Here is a 22951-nt window from a genome sequence, read left to right as displayed (position 1 = left end):
TTGGCCAGGCTGGTCTCAAACCCCTGACCTCAAGGGATCCACCTGCCTCAAGTACTGGGATTACAGGTGTGAGCCACAGTGCCTGGCCTCTCCTCCCTTTTTGCTGGTCTTCCTGGCTAGCATACTGATATCATGCTAGGTGACGTAGTTATTTTATAAGTTAGGGTGGAAATCACAGGTAGCAGTTGGCGTAGCAACCTGTCAGAAAGAGGCTGGGATCCCTAATCGTTATGGAGCCACTATTTTATCCTAGGACTGTCTACCTTTACCTGAGAGAAAGAAACTTTAATCTTTTTGCCATTGTTGTTTTGGGCTTTTCAAATGAGTATTCCACTTTTATTTTCTTCGAACAACTACACCCATCTGATATTATCTTGTTCACTTTTCTTGTTTTCTGGCTTCTCCTTCTACTGTGCTAGTTTCATGAAAATAAGTAACTTTCTGTCTCTCTTGTTTCTGTTTCCTTAGCATAGTGCCTGGAAAATAGTAATGACCCAGTAAATATTTGTAGATGAATGAATGAAGACTAGAAAATTAGCATGGAATTCTTTTAAAGGTAGTTCGTTTCTGCTTTAAGAGACTATGGAGTTTAGAATTCCAAAGAAACTGGTAGGTCGTTATACGCGAGGAAATTGACAGAGGGGTTATATGACTCAGGCAACACACGACCCTTGTCATGCTAATTGTTGGTCAAGCCTAGCCAGGTTTGAGTTCTAACACAGCAGTGCTGCCTCTACAGTGTGTGCTATTTGGTTGATAAGCCCTATCTAGGATGCTGTGGACAGGATTGCAACGTGACGTAGAGTTTGGACAGGATGACCTAGTGCCCTTCCCCACACGGTCGGGGTATGAACAGAGCTGAGATTTGTCAAGCCTTCCCAGGTACCACATAGTTTGGAAAGCCCAGCAACTGGGGGCAGTTCAGTTGCAACTAGCAGGCAGCCCTAGCTTTTTATTACCTAGGACTCTCGGGAAGGCGAGCTGGCAGTGCTGGGGAGGACGTTTCTCCCAGGCATTCCTCTGGCAACCCTCTTCCTCCACCAGGTCTCAACAAAGACATTTAATCCTTTTCTTCCACTACCCTCCCTTCTACTTGGCTTGGTTTCGGAAGCTGAAGTACAGTGTGACCCAAGCCACCTCCCACTGCACTTCTGCCAGAGGCGGCGCGTCCCCGGGCTGCTCTCCCTCGCGGACGGCCAGCGCTGGGTGGGCGGAGCCTCCGCTCACCTCCCGGCACCGCGTACTGAGCGACCTCGCGCGCCGCCGCCGCCACGGGAGCGCGCCCCAGCGGAGGCCCTCTTGAGGGAGCGCGCACGCGCCGCCTCTCCCCGCCTCCCCGGTGCGCGTCCCGCCCCCTTGAACAGCGATACGCCGAGCGCTCAACATCCGAGGACTTTGGCCCAGAGTAACCCCGCTCTCGTGACCTTTCCCCTCCATTCGGCACCTCCGGCGGCCGGCGGGGACGGAGGCTGGCCGCTGGGCTCCCGCGCCCCTCCCTGCAGGGCGCAGGCTCTCCCCCTCCCGGCTCCTCCGCGCTGTTCCTCGTCATGGCGGCCCTCAGCAAGTCCATCCCTCACAACTGCTATGAGATCGGCCACACTTGGCACCCTTCCTGCCGGGTCTCCTTCCTGCAGATCACTGGGGGCGCTCTGGAGGAATCCCTGAAGATCTATGCCCCTCTGTACTTGGTGAGACCCGAAAGCCCTCCCGCAGGGCGAGTTTAGTGTGGAGGTTAGGCCGGGGGCTGCAGTTGGTGCTCCCGAGGGGCTCTGGGGGACTTGCATTGTGTCGGGCTCTCTTTTGGAGGGGTCGGAGTGTTTTGGGGGCGGCTGGGGTATGGGGGAGTCGCAAGGGGAGGATATCCCAGTTCTTGCACGGGAGAAGGAGGAGGGGAATTAGAGGTTGAGCTGTCATCTGAATGCCTGTTGCTAGGCAGAGGATAGGCTCCCAACTTTTAGGATTAAGTTTAGGACACTTAAAAACGTGAATTCAAAGACCACCGTTTTTTTCCTCTGGCCTGCCTTGTGATGGAGAGGTATTTGTAGGTCAGTGAGGCTATGAGAAGAACCTGCAATCGTTCATCATTTGATTTCCCGTTTTATTTTGCCTTTTTTTTTTTTTTTTTTTTTTTTTTAATGAAGAAGGGGTATTTGACCCTAAATCCCTGTGGCCTCAGATCTTGACTCAGTTTTGAGATGACAGGATTGTGATTTGGGGGTTTTGCAAGCATTTTTGCAAGTTCACAGAACGAACTCTTGGGATGAGATTGTTTGTGGTGATGTAAAGGGTGATGCCAGTCTTTGAGTCAGTGAACTTGGTTAGGACATCTGACTTTGTGTCACCTAGTTCCTTCTGTTACACAATTTTATATATAGGGCAATTTATGGAGAAATACTTGGCAATATACATACACATATATATATATATATATATATGTGTGTATGTATATATGTAACACTGAGGACTATTAAAGATATTCTTAAATGTTCTCTCCAAAATCTTTTTTCAATAACTTTATCCTTGATATTAAAGGTTTATTATTAATTGGGCCATTGAAGTGCATTGTCTCATTTTCTTGCCTTATAGAGTTTGTGTCCTAAGAAGACAGAGATCATATTTTTGTATGTCTTCTAAAAGTTTCAATATTTAGCAGATGATCAATTATTATTTCTCATTGAAGTAATTTAGATTTATACCCTAATGTTCCTGAAAATGTGTCATGGCTATATCTGTAAAACTACTTGAAAAGTCGGATTATTTATTTCAGAGATAACACAGGTGAAGGTGATACTTTGTCTGTGGTTGCAGACACCCATTTCATTTTTACTGTGTGGACTGATGTTTCTCAAATGTTAATGTGTGTTAGGAATCCCCTGAGGATTATGTTAAAATGGGGGTTCTGATTCATTAGGTCCTGGTGGGGCCTGAGCCTCTGCTTTCCTAACAAACTCCCAGGTAATGCTAATAGTGGGGGCTGCACTTTGAATAATAAAGATCTAGAGTAGAGGCCAATAATTATTATTGGAGCTAGATTTTTTTTTTTTTTTTTTTTGAGATGGAGTCCTGCTCTGTTGCCCAGACTGGAGTGCAGTGGTGTGATCTTCTCTCACTGCAACCTCCACCTCTCGGGTTCAAGCAGTTGTCCTGCCTCAGCCCCTCAAGTAGCTGAAATTACAGGTGCGAGCCACTGTGCCCAGCTAATTGTTTTGTATTTTTAGTAGAGATGGGGTTTCACCATGTTGGCCGAGCTGGTTTCGAACTCCTGACCTCAAGTAATCTGCCCACCTCTGCCTCCCACAGTGTTGGGATTACAAGCCACCACACCTGGGCTGGAGCTGGAAATTTTTTCCTCAATTTTCTTTCACAAAGATTCATGTTTATCTGCTTTTCCACATTCATTGTGGCCAGTCTGTTTTTTTTGGAGACAGAGCCTTGTTGCATTGCCATTCAGGCTAGAGTGTAATGGCACAATCACAGCTCACTGTATAAGGTCAGATTTGTAAAAATTAAAACATCTACAAACATTGAGCTCTTGATAAACAACTATACAAAAGATTGTTCCTGTCCTCAGAGGATTATGATGTAGGTGGGGAGAGAGTTTATGCTATCTACTTCTCCCTCTGAAAATCCATAGCACTTTTCATTCATTAATTCATTCACCTAACAAATACTTGTCGAATACCTAATACTTGTTATATCTATAGCCTAGATAATTTATGGATTATATTCTATGATAGGGAAGCTCAGGGCAGCAACAGGAATGTAGGTTCTCCTACTCCAACAAGGTGAGTTGGAGGGGTGTTTAGGAAAGAGTTGTGTTTTACTGTTGTATCTCTAACCAGATTAAGTACTTATTGAGGGTAGATTTTTCCATCTCGTGGCCTTGTACCCTTTCATCTGTATATTTGAAACTTTGGGTTGCTACTTATCGGTAGTTGTGAAATAAAATTAGTGGGAACTGAATAGCATTTTATTTTATATTAAGTGACATGGAAATATAGAAAATGTTAGAGCACATTGCACATACTAAGGATAAGCATTGTTTCATGACAGTTTTGTTTCAGTTATCTATGTAGGTGTGGGTGGGGTTACTTGGAGCATATAGCTGTTCTCTTTATAAGTGTTGCATAGTTGATTAAATGTATACCCCCGTGTACTAAGATGCAAGGTGGGTGTGGTGGAAAGAAGTTGGATTTTAAAAAGGGATCAGGCCAGGCCTGGTGGCTCATGCTGTTAATCCCGAAACAGAGGCCAATGTGGGTGGATCACCTGAAGTCAGGAGTTCAAGACCAGCCAGTCTGATCAACATGGTGAAACCCTGTCCCTACTAAAAATACAAAATTAGCCGGGTGTGGTGGTGTATGCTTGTAATCCCAGCTACTTGGGAGGCTGAGGCAGGAGAATTGCTTGAAACTGGGAGGCAGAGGTTATAGTGAGCTAAGATTATGAGATTGCACTCCAACCTGGGCAACAATAGCAAAAGTCCATCTCAAAAAAAGAAAAAGGGGATCAGGGATATCAGGATTTGAATCTCAGCTCTATCAATTATCAGCTCTTTGACTTTGTATATGTTACTTTATCTTTCTTTTTGAGAATTAGATGAAATAATGCATTGATGTATCACATATTTTCTAGTTTATCATAGGTTTTGAATAGTTAGGCATATTCTTCTTCCTCCCTTCTCCAGTGGCACTTAAGAGTGAAGTTCATGGAAGATGGGTAGGGAAGGCTCCCTGAAGGAAGTGGCCCTTGACCTGTGCCTTGAGGATAAGGTGGTACAGACATTGATTCATGCAGTAGATATTTATAGAGTACCTATTCTTAATGGAGAGGAGGGAGGATAATGTAAATTGAGGCAGGTTTTGTAAGAGAAGCAGTGCACACATTGTCTGTAACAGAAGGTTTGCGTACAGGAGTTGTGAGCGATAACAACGTACACTTATTATGCGCTTAGTCCTTTACGTATTTTATCTTTTTTAATCCTTACGCAACTCCATCTTATTATCCCCATTTTATAGGTAAGACAACTGAAGGTTAGAGACATTAAGTGAGTCACAAGATTTAGAGCTAGTAAGGAAAAAGACAGGATTCAGTTCTTGTGGGTTTTTTTTTGTTTTTTTTTTTTGACTCAAAGTCAAACTGAAGGACAGGCTAAAGGAACCACTGAGGGTTTGTGTGTGTGTGTGTGTGCTATTGAGGTATTTTTTGAGCATAGGGGTTACAAGTACAAAATGATGCTTTCATATGCTAAATCTGGTAGCACTGGGAAGACTGGAGAGGAAAATTTTTTGAGAAATTGATGCAGTAGATTCACTAAGTGGCAGAAAGAGAACTCCTGTGGAATCTCACTCTGCTATTTACTATCAATGTGATATTCAGAAAAATTACTGAATCACATGGAGCTTCAGTCCCCTTGCTTTGCAGAAGATGATTGTACGCATTTTTTAAGGGCTGTTCGGAGGAGTTAAATAGGGTAATAGTGCATTAATTATGATCTCTGTCTCTTCCTGTTAAAACAGTGGTTTGTATTTAGACTAGCATAGTACCTCATTAAGTGCTTAATACGTGTCTAAATGATTGAAGGTATGAATGAATGAACTCATGAATAGTATAGGAGTGAAGAGATATTTGGCAGATCTGCCAGGGAAAATGAAACCACAGTTCTAGAGGCATATCCCAGGTAGAATGAGCAGGACTTAGAGGCTAAGGATATTGGGGCAGGATCAGGACTTGTTTATACTTTTAGATTGTCAAGTCAGATTGTTGCAGTTGCCATTATTGCCAGAAATGGAGAAGTTCTAAAGGCAAGCTGGCGTAGGGACCAATGGAGAGCTTTCCGCTTGACCCTCTGAAGGTTCACCAAAAATCACTGACTGGAGGCAGATTGATTAATAGGAGGAAAGGCATGTACAAATTTATTTATCATATATACATGGGAGCCTTCAGAAGGAAGACCTCAAAATACAGGGGAAATTATCTGTTTTTATGCTTAGGTTTAACAAAGAATAGACAGCTATGTAGAAATGTGATCAGACATTAAGGATATGATCTAATGCTAGTAGACTTGATTGAGCAAGGAAGGCCTCTCTGTCTAGATTCTTCTTGGCCTCTCTGAGCGTACATTCTTTTCTTCTGGGGCAGGACCCTCTCTGGAATGGGGGCTTATGACCTACAGTCAAACAAAGTAGGTCCGATAGTTTATGGCCAGTTTTTACAGGGAAAAGCAAAGGGAAAGTTGGTATATTTTAAGGTTTTATGGCTGGCTCTGGGGAAAATGGATTCTGGTTTTTATAACCTGCCTTGGGGAAGATTCTAGTTTCTCCGGCTAGTTCAGGGGAGAATGGGCCTAGGAGACAGAAGAACAGATCAGAGAAAAATTTCTGCTTCTAAGGCTGTTTCTGAGGACTTCATTTTGGAGTATTGTATTCTGAGCCCCAACATGAAGGAAGATTTTTATACAGAGTATTTTCTGGCACCTGTAAAAAGGGTCTTCTATGTCTGCTTTTCATCTGAAACATTATCATGTGTGTTGTACTAAACTGATTTCTTCATGTTTACTTTCTGGTTCTATGCATCTGCCCTCTTGCTTCTTTTAATCTTGATATCTACAATTGTTCTTAGTATTCACCTTCTACTGTTAAAACCATTTCAAAATATACATGTGTGATTCCTTTTATTATAATAGTGAATCTTTGTTTTCACAATTTGTAAAGAACATCAACTCTCACTCATCAATTATTTCTGTGGTTTTTTTAAAAAGCAGATTCTTACGTGTTTTGTAGTATATGGTAACAATGTATGAATATACCAAAAATATATTTTAGGAATTTATATATTTTATTTACTTATTTATCTATTTATCTATTTATTTATTTATTCTGAGACGGAGTTTCACTTTTGTTGCCCAGGCTGGAGTGCAATGGTATGATCTTGGCTCACTGCAACCTCTGCCTCCTGGGTTCAAGCAATTCTCCTGCCTCAGCCTCCCGAGTAGCTGGGATTATAGGCGTGTGCTACCATACCCAGCTAATTTTTTAATTTTTACTGGAGATGGGGTTTCTTCATGTTGGTCAGGCTGCTCTCAAACTCCCTACTGCAGGTGATCTGCCCACCTCAGCCTTCCAAAGTGCTGGGATTACAGGCGTGAACCACCGTGCTTGGACATTTTATTTCTTGAATGTTAATTATTGCCACATATTCTAAATAGGTGGTACCCCTTGCCACACACACATACACATGAACCAGTTATTAAACTGTTTAAGCCCTAGACTACCACTAAGATTAAGGAAAGCATAATGCCCTTGTTTTCGTGCCAAATTTAGAATATACAGTTGTCCACTTAGGAGTATGGATTCTATGCTATTAAGATTCTTGGGTACCCTCCTGAGGAAGGATAACTTGTTCACTAACCTCAGGTGGTTCTAAGACTAACGCTTTTCTTTTCCTAGGTGGTTTTCTTCAGAACCTCTAGATTAAGGTACTGGCATTTACCTTTAGTTGAGTCCTAAGTAGAATCTTTTGCATTTTTGGGAAGGAATGACTTAAACACCATTTTATTCACTGACCTTTAGATGTTTAGGCTCTTCAGTGGATGAACATATTTACTTAATATTTACTCCCTTTGAACCATATAATCTAAGAAATCTATTAGGTTACAAAGGATCAGTTAATCATTTCTAGGCTCTGAATAAACACTTAAGCCAGAGTTGGAATTTCTAGGAATAAAAAACAATTTATGGACAGTCTCATTGCTAAGGGCTCGAAAACCACTGATTGACGAAATCAGTTCAGTGATACAGACTGAGTGTTTAAAGGCAGGGAGTGCTTAAGCAGGTTTTCTGGAGACTGCAAGACCAGCAATGAGAGTATAAAAAGTTTTTGGTAATAGGCATTTGTTTTTATTTTTGGTTTAAGAAAAAACAACAACAAGAAATCCTGAGGTCATTAAAGAATGCAAGCTACTAAGAGTATCTGTCTGGATTGTCTGAGCTTTGGAGACCATGGAATTGTAAATCTCTGCGTAATCCCCCTTTGATTTTTGCTAGAGACCTAGTTTATGGGGTTGTAAATAAGGGACTGACTTTATCTTTCTATTCAATAACCGAATGATTTTTTCATAATTTGTTATTATCCCTTTGGAGATACAAGTCATTCAGTCTTTTTTTCTTTTAAGTGAACAACTGAATGATGGATTTTCCTGTTTATTAATGGGACATTTTGAGTTTGTTGAGGTTGTTTTTATTTGTGACTTCTTGTTATTCTTCGGCTGCTCTCTGTTGAGTACAAATTACAGCTTCTAGCATATCATTTCCAGTTGAGAGGTGAGGACTTAATATTGCAGTAAACACTTTCTCAACTCACTGATTTCTGTAGCAGCTAACTCTAAGTAGAGCAGGCCAAATCTGGTTTACCATTATTTGCCTCTTAGTTGTGGTAGATCAGGGATAAAAATGCATATTGGTAGAAAGAGATCCACCTGGAGGAATGAGGGAGTCAATTCTATACTAATAATTCCTCTGGTAACAGATTTTCCATCAGATTGCGTTCATATCCAACTCATTAATTGGTTTTATTGTGATACAAATTAGTTTGACTAATCAGGCCTTTTATTCATGTTTTAAAAAACTATATATGCCTGAGCTTTTTGACTCTTAAAAACTTTCCTTCAGTTGTACAAGAGAGCTCCGGAAAAAACAAAACGAAACAAAACAAAACAAATTTTCTTTCGGTTATTTGCCAATAAATATTGATGAAATATATGATGAAGGGGAGACTGTGAGATTTGATGAGGTTAAGTAATATCTGAACCTAGACTATTGGTATTGGAATATTTGTCCCCTGTTTGTTTACCAAGTATTTACTGAGTCTGCTATTTGCAAGGCGCTGTTATGGCAGCTGTGTGATATGTGGTATGGTGAGGAATAAAATGAATGAGACATACCTCTTACATTGAGTTTATAGTTTAGGAGGGGAGATTAGGCACATATACTCCTATAATACAAATTCATTGAGATAAATGCCATAAGGTACAGATAAAATAAAACTAAAAGTTGCCAACAGGGATGGTATGCTTGGAGTTGTTTTATAAAGCTTAATCTGACAGTGGCATATGGAACTGTTAGATTAAGTGTAACTCAGGCCGGGCATGGTGACTTATGCTTGTAATCCCAGCACTTTGGGAACTGAGGCCAGAGGATCACTTGAGGTCAGGAGTTCGAGACAAACCTGGTCAACGTGCTGAAATTCCTCACTTATTTAAAATAAAAAACTAGCCAGCGTAGTGGTGGGCATTTGTAATCCCAGCTACTTGGGAGACTGAGGTAGGAGAATCGCTTGAACCCCAGAGACAGAAGTTGTAGCCGGGAGGCAGAGTTCGCAGTGAGCTGAGATCTTGGCTCTCCATCCTCCACGACAGAGACTGTGTCTCTAAAAAGAAACAAACAAACAAGCAACAACAACAAAAATACCCAGTAACTCGGATGTAAAGATGTAAGGTAGAAGAATCAAAGAAAGCCGTAAGATTTTAAGCCTTGCTTACTGGGATATGTAGAAGGTAGTGCTGTGGAAAAAATATTTTTGGTGAAACAAACTGGCTTGCTTTGGGGCATGTTGAGTTTTAGTTACTAGTGCAATATATAAGTGAAGAATGACTGAGGCATTGAGAAATACAGGGCTGCTGTTCTAGAGAGAAACTGAGGCTAGATATTTAGATTTAGGTGTCATAATCATCAAGATGAAAGTTGAAGCTATGATTATGGGTTAGGTCAGTAAGGGAGAGAGAGTTTAGAAAGAGAAGACAAATTGGAAAATGCTTATAGTTGGAGCAGCGGAAAAGAAAGAAGCAGACAGAGCTGTATGAAGAGATTGAGGTGATAATGTTACTAAGTCTTCAGGTAAATGAGTTTTGGGAGGTATTCTAAGAGATGGGAAGAGCGTGGGCTTGAATCTCAGTCCTGCTTCTTACCAGCTTTGTGACCTTGAGCAAGGTTCTTAACATTTGTGAACCTCAATGTCCTCATCTATAAAATGAGGATAAAATACCTATCTGTTATCCTTTAAAAATGCAAGTCAGCTTTTGTTATTCCTCTGCCAGGGGCTTATAACTTTCCAGGGACTTTTCAATGTAAGACAATGTGAAATCCTCACCATGGCCTTCAGAGCCTTATGTGGTCTCTCTGTTGCTTGTTGAATTACATTTCATGCCATTTTCTCCTTTGCTTTTTCACCTCGATTCAGATTTAATCACGCTGTTTAATATTTTGAGTCTATGTTTTATGTAATTTATAATAGAGAGCTCTTGATTTCTAGGGAATATCTTAAATTACACAACAGCCAGTTTGTAAAAAAAAATGAGTATTTTTATGGAATACATAAAAGGTAACTCATTTTATGAGTTATGACTTTGAGAAAAAAATTTGTGCCTCAATTTGTGTATAAACAGTGTATATATGGATACTTTCTTTTATTGATTATGAAAAGATGATGTGGATTGAAAGGCTGGAACGTAGACTTGCTTTGCGTAAATCTGTATAAGCTTTGGAAATGAAAAATGTGATAAGACCTTGACAATAGATTGATCATTTGCTTATGACCAGATTAGTTATTGAGTACTTAGGTGATAGGTGGTAATTAGGGAAGGGGAGTTAATTGAAGTGACTGCTTGACAAATAATAAAACATTTTAAAGAATGTCTTTTTAAAATGTCAGTACAATTTCTTACATTACAGTTACTTCCATTACTTTTACAGTACAGTGAATGTGAAATATCTTTTTATCCCCAGGGACTTAAACTGGCCACATAGAAAGCCTAATAATGGTTGATGCTTTGATGGTTAAGGGTCTTATAATATTTAAGATTTATTATTCTTCCATTATCGTAGTATAGTAGATAATAGAGTACTGTATTAAAGACTTAATTCAAAACTGTATTGACTAGGTTAAACTTTTTAATTTGCCTTTTAATTAATCACTAACCTTAGTTTTTTTCCTACTCATTGATATGCTCTTAAGCAATGTTGTAATTGAGGTTTGTGTATTTTTTCCTTCATGTAATAGGAAATGAATCTGTTTTATCTTTGGATACTAGGAATATAGTTAATAAATATTTGTTAGTGAGCCTGAATAATTAATGAGTCAAGTTAATATGGTGAATTTATCTTACATACCATATATGAGGCTCTGTCTTCCTCATAATTATACTTGAGAGGAATCAGTAATTGAAATAAATAGCCCAGGTGTGGTGGTACACACCTATAATCCCAGCACTTTGGGAGGCCAAGGTGAGTGGATCACCTGAGGTTAGGAGTTTGAGACCAGCCTGGCCAACATGGTGAAACCCTGTTTCTACTAAAAATACAAAAATTAGCTGGGCATGGTGGTGGGTGCCTGTAATCCCAGCTACTTGGGAGGCTGAGGCAGGAGAATTACTTGAACCCAGGAGGTAGAAATTGCAGTGAGTCGAGATCACACCACTGTACTCCAGCCTGGGTGACAGAGCAAGACTCCATCTCAAAAAAAAACAAAAAACAAAAAACAAAAGAAAAGTATTTAGTAAAATGTACCTTAAATAATTTACATGTGAAAGAAAAGTATTAAAGAAGAGTGCTAAATCAAGTGTCATCAGATTGGAGCAAGTTCCTTTTATAAGAATGCTGAATTTTTTCAACTTACTGTCATTTATTTTATATAGCCTTTTGACTCATTAGATTTGTCAGCATGCTTTGGTTTCTTGATTCTTACTTGATCTTGGGGGTTTGGATTGTGATTAATTCACTTTGGGAGTTTCCTTGAAAGATTCTGCACCTATTGGCAGTGATGAATGAAGTCTCGTTTTGATTAGCTTCAGTTTTTAAGCTTTGAAAGAAATAGACATGGGATCTGTTTTTTAGACCTCCATGTCAGAAACTTGCAAGTACAGGAGGCACTGAATTAACCAGGACTAGCCTGAATTTCAGTGTGCCTCTGGCTGCATTTAGAGCCCATGGAGTGTAGTATAACTGTTTTTACTCTGAATCTAAATTTCCTTTCATTGTCTCTTTTCTACCCTTATTTCATTCATCAAATATTACATGTAACCTGCAATGAGTGAGAAATACTGGAGTGAGGAGAACCTGGAGGTTAACAGTGAAGGGGGAAGATAAACTTACATACACATGAAATTATCTGTGATAAGTGCTATTAAGAAGACATACAGAGTGTTACTAGGCTGTCTTACAAGAGGATCCATTCTAGTATAGAAGGTTTGAGAAGCCTTTCCTAAGGAAGTGACATGGTGATTGTATGAATATAATGAAGTGAACATATGTTAGGTTTAACATTTATGGGACAAAACCCAAATTTTAACATGAAGAAATCATGAGAAATAAGGAGCAATTACTTTATAGAAAGAGAGTTTATTTGACAGTTTCACAAATCCAATACCGTGGTCGAGAATTTGGCCTTTACTTAACTTGAAGGCAAAGGCAGTAAGAAAACTTAACTGCCTACAGATACTTCAATTAACAAATTCTCTGAATCTGAAGGTTCCTTTTAATAAAATCTATGTTTTAAATTATAGTAGTCAGAAATTTTCAGTTACAAATGTTAGAAAAAGTATTTTGAACAACTTCTCTTTGTCTTCACCCATTTAAAGGTAAGTTGAGATTGTTTTAGACAAAATTGTGAAGTCTAAGAAGTTAAACATCTTTTTTTTTTTTTTTTTGAGTTGGAGTTTTGCTCTTGTTGCCCAGGCTGGAGTGCAATAGTGCAGTCTTGGCTCACGGCAGCCTCTGCCTCCTGGGTTCAAGTGATTTTCCTGCCTAAGTCTCCCAAGTAGCTGGGATTACAAGTGTGAGCCACCATGCTTTGCTAATTTTGTATTTTTAGAAGAGATGGGATTTCACCATGTTAATAAGGCTGTTCTCAAACTCCTGACCTCACGTATTTAGATCCCAAGAGAGGGTTCTTGGATTTCTTGCAAGAAAGAATTCAGGGCAAGTCATTAAGAAATTAAAGTGGTGAAAGAACAGCTACTCCATAGACAGAGTAGGATGTTCCTGGAAGTAAGAAGAGGATCACTTCCACCCTAGGTACGATACTTGTGTATATGGGGAGATGTGCTCTGCTACAAGGGTTTGTGATAAAGGATTAATTTTCTTAATTACTATATTTTGCAAGAATTGATATTATTATTGTTAAAGCAAAATTAGGAATGTCTTTGTTATTCAGCCATCAGGATATCTGGGCATTCCCAAGTCTGGCTCTGTTTAGGAAACATTATTAATTTATTGCCTTAACTGTAAACATCTAGAGGCTAGGAATGCCTAATTTTCTGAGAATGCAGCCCAGCACGTCTCAGCTTCATTTTCCTATATTTCACTCCAAATGGAATTTCTCTGGCTCACATACCTCTAACACCTTGGCCTCCCAAAGTGCTGGGATTACAGGCGTGAGTCACCACACTCCGCCAAGCATCCTTTTAAAGCTTTCTTTTTTGTGCTGTTTTCTTTTTTTCCAGTGGTTAAGTTTCATGATTAGATTTCTGGTTCAGGTAGGTGGTTAGGGTTACCCTATCAAAGAATAGTAAAGGATTTTTTATTCATCAAATGGTTGATGGACTCATTATTAGACTTTAATATGAGTGAGTTGAAGTGTAGTTTAAATCTTTTAGCATTGGCTTAATCATCTTTTTAATGGAATTTATGTATCAACAAATAGTGAGGCAGTTGTTATTTTTTAGTCAAGATAGCTACTGTTATCTGTGATTTCTTCTCTTTCTCAAATCATCCTTACTTTCTGGTTTTGAACTCTTAGTGTTCATGAGTTCTGTTTAAAGGGTTCAATTCATTGCCCAATATTCACTCAGTTTATCACCCAGTATTCTTATGGGAGAGACTGCAACAAGTATGTATACTTTCTATTTTTCATCTGAATATTCTTGTTCAATTAGAAATGTATTAGATTTTTTCTATTAATTGAAGTATTTCACATTAGAGTCCATAATATTTGTATTTAAGTACGCAGAAGATGGTAGGGTATGAAAGAGTGTTTTGGTTTAAAGTTGTTGTGCTGCATGTAAGTTACATCACTGAAAGTTGAAGAGTGACAGGTATGTGTTTTCAGGATTGTCCTTATATTATAAAAATATTGGTATTACTCAGTTTTGAACATGGGTATAATGTATGCAGGGTTCAATCTGAGTCTTGTTCCTGATCATATTTTGTTTCAGTATTGTAACTTAAGTATATTTTTATGTTTATCTTGAAAGCCTATCTCAACTATTACGTAAAAATTTTTAAATGTAGGAGAGGAAGGCTATTTCAGGTAGGGTATGTAGTAAGGCGTAATGATCATCACTAAAGTTTGATGGTATGATTTTCATTATAGGGAGGCTTTACAGTATAATAGTGATGGAAAACTTTTGAAGGTTGCTTGTATCTTCTCACATATATTATTAACAAGTTGCCCTAGTTTTTTGGCTTGTTGGTTTTGTTTTTAATAAGCTGGTTGTTTGTCTGTTGAGGCAGCATGGTGTAATGCACTGGGTGTGAGTTACAAGATCTGAGTTTTTGTTTTGCTTTCCGATTTATGATGCGATTTCTTCATTTATAAACAAAAGAGAATCCTGCCTTAACAACTTCATGGCTTGCTATGGGAATCATATGAGATAGTGCACATATAAAAACTGTAAGAAGATAGGTAAATATTGCTGTATGATACTGGTTTCTTGTCATTTTGTTTGATATATTTATATTTGGCTTTTGTAGCTTATGATTCTAACCTTAAAAATAAAGATGTTGGAAACAGTTCAGATTTAGCTTATTAGAATTCTTCAAAGAAACAGAAGCCTCGTGTGTGTTTGTGTGTGTGTGTATGTGTGTGTGTGTGTGTAAATAAGGAATTGACTCACAATTTTGGAGGCTTAATAAGTGCCAAGATCTGCAGTTGGCATGCCGGAGACCCAGAGAGCCAATGTGTAATTCCAGTCTGAGTCCAAAGGTCTGAGTACTAGAAGAGAAAATGGTGTGAGTTCCAGTCTGAAGGCCAGTAGGCTGTAGACCCAAGAACTGATGTTTCAGTCAGGTCTGAAGGCAGGAAAATACCAGTATCCTAGCTCAAGAAGTCACGCAGGAGGAATTTGTATTTTGTTCTCTTCAGGTCTTTAACTGAGGAGATGAAGCCCTACTCACATTAGGAAGGGCAATATGTTTTTCTCAGCCTACTGATTCAGATGTTAATCTCATCTAGAAGCACTCTCATAGACAAACCCAGAATAATAATAATTTGACCAAATGTCTAGGCGTTCATTGGCCCAGTCAGGTTGATACATAAAATTAAACATGGTATGGTATGCAGGAAAATTTGTTTGTTGCAACAAGTAATTTTACTTCCTTTATTATGCTATTTTTTAAATTTTTTTATTTTTTGGAGACAGAGTCTTGGACTGTTGCCCAGGCTGGAATGCAGTGGCCCAATCTTGGTTTGCTGCAATCTCTGCTTTCTGAGTTCAAATGATTCTTTTGCTTCAGCCTCCTGAGTTGCTGGAATTATAGGAGTGTACCACCACACCCAGCTAATTTTTTGTATTTTTAGTAGAGATAGGGTTTTTGCTATGTTGGCCAGACTGGTCTTGAACTCCCGGTCTCAGGTGATCCACCTGCCTCAGCATCCCAAGGTGCTGGAATTACAGGCATGAGCCACCACACTTGACCTTTCCCAGGTATTCTGATTCCCAGAGACAGAAATCTCTTCTAAACGCTCAATGAAACAAACCTGCACAACACAAAAAGGAATTGGGGTTGGAGCAGGAAGTAATTATGCAGAGTGAAGGAAATGAGCATTTTCAAAGTGCCTACTATGTGCAGATTACTCTGCTAAATACTTTATATTTGTTATCTGATTTATTAAAAAGTACCTATAGGCTGGGCCCGGTGGCTCAAGCCTGTCATCCCAGCACTTTGGGAGGCCAAGGCGGGTGGATCACGAGGTCAAGAGATCGAGACCAACCTGGTCAACATGGTGAAACCCCGTGTTAACTAAAAATACAAAAAATTAGCTGGGCATGGTGGCGCGTGCCTATAATCCCAGGTACTCAGGAGGCTGAGGCAGGAGAATTGCCTGAACCCAGGAGGTGGAGGTTGCGGTGAGCCGAGATTGCGCCATTGCACTCCAGCCTGGGTAACAAGAGCGAAACTCCGTCTCAAAAAAAAAAAAAAAAAGTACCTATAAATAGATCTTGGACAAGGAAGGAAGAGGGTAAAGTTAACTGCACAGCTGGTTGTTGTCCGCTCTCTTCTATTGGAATTAATTCTTTTTGTTTGCTGGTTTAGTGTGAATGCTGTGTTTCCATCTTCTTTCCTCTTTATTTTTTGTAGACTGGAAATGTAATTTCTATCTCCTGAGTCATCATGGGTGCCTTATTTAGTCTTTGTGCAGGTTGGATCACCAAATTTCTGAATAGTCAGGTTATTTTTATATCATAGTTGTAGTTTCCCTGTGTTTTTGTGTTTTTCTCTGAGAATAGGCAACCTGAACTTCTGTGGGAGCTAGGAAATGACAGGTTTAAATTTATAACATGCAGCACAGATAAGTGATAATTCTCCTCATGTAGAATGTGTTTGGACTTCAACATCAATTCATAGTTAAGAACCACTTGCCTGACTTCAATCCCTGCTCTTCCTCTGTCAGTTATGTCACTTTGGTAACTTCATCTCTCTGTACTAACTTTTTCCTGTCTCTAAAATGGGGATAATAAAATCATTCCCATTAAAATCATGTCCCATAAAATGAGGAGATAGAAATCTACAGAGCCTCTAAACAAGGAGTTTTCAAAGAAATAGTTGTAGGGTTGGTCCACCTTCAGCCTGGTGTAGGCCTTTAAAACATATAAAAATGGCTTCCAAAAGAGCTCTGGTTATCCTGGCTAAAGGAGCAGAGGAAATGGAGACCATCATCCCTGTAGATGTCATGAGGCGAGCTGGGATAAATATATATATATATATATTTCTTTTTTGAGACGGAGTTTTGCTCTTGTTGCCCAGGCTGGAGTGCAATGATGCTATCTCGGCTCACCACAACCTCTGCCTCCTGGGTTCAAGCAATTCTCCTGCCTCAGCCTCCCGAGTAGCTGGAATTACAGGCATGTACCATCACGCCTAGCTAATTTTGTATTTTTAATAGAGACAGAGTTTCACCGTGTTGCTTAGGCTGGTCTTGAACTTAGGCGATCCGCCCGCTTTGGTCTTCCAAAGTGCTGGGATTACAGGCGTGAGCCACCGCGCCCGGCAGTATTGTTCTTATTTATAATTACTATAATTATATGATGAAAATCCTTATGTGTGCTGTGGTTTACATAGAAAATGATAAAAATACGTGGCACACTGGGGAAAACAGAGGTGTTGGTCACTCTGCCTTGTTACCTTGTGTCTGGCTTGGCTAACTAGACTACTAAGAGGGTCAGTGTTTTAGCCACTTGTAAACCTTGGTTAGAAGCTCTGGGTTACAGCAAAGTGATGATAATAAGGTACTAGGTTATTTTCTGTGTCTTATGTTGGATATTTCCCATTTCTCACTATAGACTCTACAGTTTGGTTTATCAATATGGTAAATATATATAATTTATGTACTTTTCTGTTAATGGACATTTAGGTTGTTACAGTATTTGTAATTATGGGCAATGCTATAAATGTCTTTTGGTGGATATAAGCACTTATTTCTTTTGAGTAAATACCTGAGAGTGGAATTGCTGGGTTATGGGGTAGGTACACATTTAATTAGATACTATCAAACAATTTTCCAAAGTGACCACAATTTTACATTGTCATGAGCAGTATATGAGAACTAATCTTAAAGCTACAAACTGTATCAGAATTGCAGTTGCTCTACACTCCCACCAGCACTTATTATATCATCAGTTCTTTGCATTTCAGCCATTCTAATGCGTGTATAGTGATATTTATTTCTTTGATGACTAATGGTGCTGGGAGCTTCTCATATGCCTGTTGGTTGTGTGAATATCTCCTTTTTTTAAAAAAAAAACAATATCAAACTATTTTATTTTGAGATAATTATAGATTCCCATGCAGTTATAAGAAGTAATAGAGAGATTCAGTGAACTCTTTATCTAGTTTTTCCTAATTGTTTCATCTTGCAAAATAGTAGTTTAATATCCCAACAAAAATATTGCCTTTGGTACAGTCAAAATACAGAACATTTCCATCACCTGAAGGATCCCTAATGTTGCCTTTTATAGCTATACTCACATCTTTTCCACTTCCCCACTTTCCCATAATCCCTGACAACCACTAAGTTATTTATTTATATAATTTAGTCAGTTCAAGAATGTTATTGAGGCTGGGTGTGGTGGCTCATACCTCTAATCCCAGCACTTGGGGAGGCTGAGGTGGCCTAAGGTCAGGAGTTCAAGACCAGCCTGGCCATTATGGCCATCTCTACCAAAAATACAAAAAGTTAGCTGGGCATGATGGTGGGCACCTGTAATACCAGCTACTTGGGAGGATGAGGCAGGGAAAATCCCTTGAACCCAGGAGGCAGAGGTGGCATGAGTCTAGATCACGCCGTTGCACTCCAGCCTGGGCAAGTGTGAGACTGTCTTAAAAAAAAAAAAAAGAATGTTATACAGATGGAATCAAACAGTGTGTGTAGCTTTAGGATTACTTCCCCCCCTGCCCCCCACTCAGTATGGTTCTGTGGAAATTCATCTAGTTTATTTCATATGTCCTTTTGGTTGTTCATTTTTGTTGCTGAATAGCATTCCATGTCATGGATATATCACAATTTGTTAAACTGTTTACTTATTGAAGGACATCTGGGTTATTTCTGGTTTTTGACTATTATAGACAAAGCTGTTATAAAACATTTCTTCACAGGTTTTTGTATACACACACATTTTTATTTCTCAGAGATAAATACCCCAGGACTACAGTTGCTGGGACATAATAGTAGTTACTTGTTTAATTTTTTTAAGAAGTGCCATACTGTTTTCCAGATTGCTATACCATTTCATATTTCCACCAGTAATGCATGAGTGATCCAGTTTTTCTGAATCCTTGCCAACATTTGGTGTGGTCACTGTCTTTTATTTTAGCCATTCTGATAGTTGTAATACCTCATTGTGGCATGCGCTAGCATTTTCTTAATGGCTAATGTGCTTATTTGCTGTTTATCCTGTTCTGTGAAATGCCTGTTTATATATTTTCCTATTTTCTAATTGGATTATTTGCTTTTTTATTGTTGAGTTTTGGCACTTCTTTATGTATTCTAGATACTAGTTCTTTATTAGGTATGTGATTAGTAAGTATTTTCTTCTATTCTGTAGATTGCCTTTTTAATCTCCCAACAGGTCTTTAATAGAGAAAAAGTTTGAATCTGGATGAAGTTCAATTCATCAATTTTCTCTTTTATGAATTGCGCTTTTGGTGTCAAGTCTAAGAATGCATCGTTCAGCCTTGTAGCCATAAGATTTGCTCCATTTTTTCTCCTACACGTTTTGTAGTTTAATGTTTCACATTTGTGCCTGTGATCCATTTTAAATTAATTTTTGCATAAAGTTGAGGTTTGTTTTTTCTTTTTTTTTTTTTGAAATGGAGTCTTTCTTTGTCACCAGGCTGGAGCTCAGTGGCATAGTCTCAGTTCACTGTATCCTCTGCCTCCCGGGTTCAAGTGATTCTTCCGCCTCAGCCTCCTGAGGGGTTGAGACTACAGGTGCTTGCCAAACACTCGGCTAATTTTTGTATTTTTAGCAGAGATGGGGTTTCACCATGTTGGCCAGGATGGTCTTGATCTCTTGACCTCGTGATCCACCCGCCTCAGCCTCCCAAAGTCCTGGGATTACAGGCGTGAGCAACTGCGCCCGGCCAGTTTTTCTTTTATTTTAACTTATAGATATCCACCTATTTTGGCATCATTTGTTGAAAAGGCTGTCTGTTCATCATGGAATTGCTTTTGCATCTGTGTCAAAAATTCTGTTGTAGCTGTATTGTGCAGGTCTACTTCTGGGTTCTCTATTCTTTTCTGTTGATCTATTTGTCTGTCCTTCTGCCAGTATCACATAGTCAGATATTTTAGCTATGTAAGTCGTCTTGAACTCAGAATGATTCCTTCTACTTTGTTTTTAGAGTTGTGTTTTAGGTGTTGTAACTACTTTGCTTTTCCCTATAAATTTACAAATAATATCGTTTATATCTACAAAAAGCCTCCAGGCATTGTGATAGGAATTGTGTTAAACCTGCATATCACTTTGGAGAGAATTGACGTATTTACTATGTTGGGTTGTCCAGTCCATGAATGTGTTATACATCTCTATGTATTCATGTCTTCTTCAGTTTCTTTCATCAGCATTGTGTGTTTTTCATCATGCAACTTTTTGTACATATGTTGTAGATTTATATCCAAGTATTTCATTTTTTTTGAGAAGTTATGTATGCTGTTGTATTTTTTCAATTTTGGTATCCATGTGTTGATTACCCTTATATAAAAATTCAGTAGATTTTTGTATGTTTATCTTGAGTCCTAATACCTTGCTCTGAACTGACTTACATTTTCTGTATTCCTCTTTTTATTTTTATTTTTTTTGATTCGGAGTCTCTTACTCTGTTATCAGACTGGAGTGCAGTGATGCGATCTTGACTCACTGCAATCTCTGCCTCCTGGGTTCAAGCAATTCCCCTGCTTCAGCCTCCCAAGTAGCTGGGACTACAAGCACACACAACCATGCCCAGCTAATTTTTTGTATTTTAGTAGAGACAGGGTTTCACCATGTTGGCCAGGATGGTCTCAATCTCCTGACCTCATGATCCTCCCACCTTGGCCTCCCAAAGTGCTGGGATTACAAGCGTGAGCCACCACACCCAGCCGCCTTAAATTTTCTGTGTAGACGATCAGGTTAACTGAAAATAGGGTTAGTTTTGTTTCTTTCTTTGCAGGAATGGAGAATAATGTTTTTTTTTTTTTTGTTTTGTTTTTTTCTGTAACTACTTGAATTTATAACAGTACTAGATCCTGCCCATTGTTAAGTCACAAATGAAGCAGACATTATGTTCCAAATCTTGAAGATACTGGGAGACCACAAGAACTGATGAGGTGGTTGAGGATCAGAGTGGAATTGAAAATGACACTTACCTTTTTGTTTCTAATTGGATAGACAAGATGCTGTTATTTGAGGTAGGGAACTCAGAAGTAAAAGGATATTTGGAAACTACAGTGGTATCTACTTTGGACATGTTGGTTTTTCCAGTGCCTATGGGACATCTACATTTACATGTCCAATAGACATTTGAAGTTTGAACTTAGAATTGGGGAACAGGTTAGGGTTATATTAGGAATTCCCACACTGAGATGGTAGTTGATGTTGTGGGAGAAAATACATGTAGAATGAGTAGAGAGATCTGATGAAGAAATGCTAACAATGGAATAACGTTTAGAAATTGGAGAATGAAAAGAACGCACTGTCACAAAAACCGTAGAAACTTCTCCCCTGTCAAAATTCTACCTGTTTGTCAACATACATCTTAGATGGTTCAGTGAAATCTTCCTGACATCATCACCTGCCTACTCCCTTTAATAATTTCCTCTTTAATAATTTCCTAATACGTGTTTTCTATAGCAATTCGTTCTTCTTCTAGTCTAGCATTTACTACACAGCCATGCTATAGCTTATTGCTTTTGTTTGTGTCTACTTCCCTGTCAAGGTTTTATGTTCTTTGAAGACAAGGGTTGGGTCTTATTCATCATTGTTTTTCCTTTGTATGACAGTTGAAGTAATAGATCAGGCGTCCCCAAACTACGAGACGACGCATGCGGCCCCCTGAGGCCATTTATCCGGCCCCCCTGCCGAACTTCAGGAAGGGGCACCTCTTTCATTGGTGGTCAGTGAGAGGAGCACAGTATGTGGTGGCCCTCCAACGGTCTGAGGGACAGTGAACTGGCCCCCTGTGTAAAAAGTTTGGGGATGCCTGTAATAGATGGTCAGTTTCAGAGGCTTGAAGAGGAAGAGGGTAACAGAAAAATTGAGAATATACCATTAGATTTCTTGGTCACTGACTTTAAAGAAAGTGTTATCTGTAGAAAAGTGGGGAATAAATGGAGAGTTTTATAGTGTTTCTGCTCTCAAGTTAGTTTTCCCTTTTTTACACTCCCTTACTCCTTCTCTCATTATGTTCTAACCTTTTTTGATATATTGTTTCATTATGATGGGGAAGTATTCTTTTCCACAAAAAAGACTAGTAAGGTGTCTGCTATTCTTCCTAATTCAGGTCATATCCCCTTCTCCATGCAATTCCTGCCTTCACCTGTATTAAGCTCACTCTGCTAAACTTCTGTGTTACTTTCTATTATATTACTAACACTTAATCAGTCCTTAGTATCTATATTTCTTGTGCATATTATGATTTATATTGCTTTATTTCCTGGAATGTTAACAGTTTGCTCAATAAATACTTATATGTCATGTCTATCCATATAATTGCTGAATTGTTTCAGGGCTTCTTTGGTTCTAATCTAGAAATCTTCCTTTTATGTTCAGAGCTCACCAAAAAAAAAAAAAAAAGTTTTCAATTTAAAGTTAAAAGCTAAGTCATGAAGACTGATAGGTTGATACTTTTTATAAAACATTCCTGTGATAAACTTCTGCAGTCTTTTGTATTGAAACTTGTTCCTGTATCTGTGTTCTGGTAGTATGTGATACTTATTTGTGTTGTTAAGTAGATTCTTAATATTATTTTTTCAGGCCTTTTTTAATGGACTCCAGGAGGCCAGAAATCATTACTTTTTAAATTTACTTTTTGTGTTACCCACACCCTCCCCCACTTTTTTTTGGCCACACAGTCATCATGTTTGAATAACTGAATGAATTTCTCTGGTTTCTATTAGTAAAGCTCTCTGATAGTAATAGGCTGATAAAATCTTTAATATAGTTTTATTATAGCATCCAATTTTTATTTGAATTGCAATTTTT

At 38.8% G+C, this 22951-nt stretch overlaps 1 protein-coding gene across 8 annotated transcripts in view; it reads left to right on the top strand.

The window, feature by feature from the left end:
- Nucleotides 1-22951, top strand: part of TMEM135 (transmembrane protein 135) — a 369409-nt gene that overhangs the window by 96560 nt on the left and 249898 nt on the right. For 2 of the 8 annotated variants that reach the window (XM_074400363.1, XM_003935075.4), the window contains exon 1: nucleotides 1349-1688. The exons of the other annotated variants lie outside the window; for them this stretch is intronic. In XM_074400363.1, coding sequence (XP_074256464.1) covers nucleotides 1548-1688 — 141 coding nt within the window. In that variant the 5' untranslated portion in view covers nucleotides 1349-1547. Of the gene's footprint in view, nucleotides 1-1348; nucleotides 1689-22951 lie in introns of those variants that run through there. 8 annotated transcript variants of the gene reach the window in all.

Source organism: Saimiri boliviensis, chromosome 6 (genome assembly GCF_048565385.1).
Source record: "Saimiri boliviensis isolate mSaiBol1 chromosome 6, mSaiBol1.pri, whole genome shotgun sequence".
NCBI lineage: Eukaryota > Metazoa > Chordata > Mammalia > Primates > Cebidae > Saimiri > Saimiri boliviensis.
This window is presented reverse-complemented; position numbering and strand designations above follow the sequence as displayed.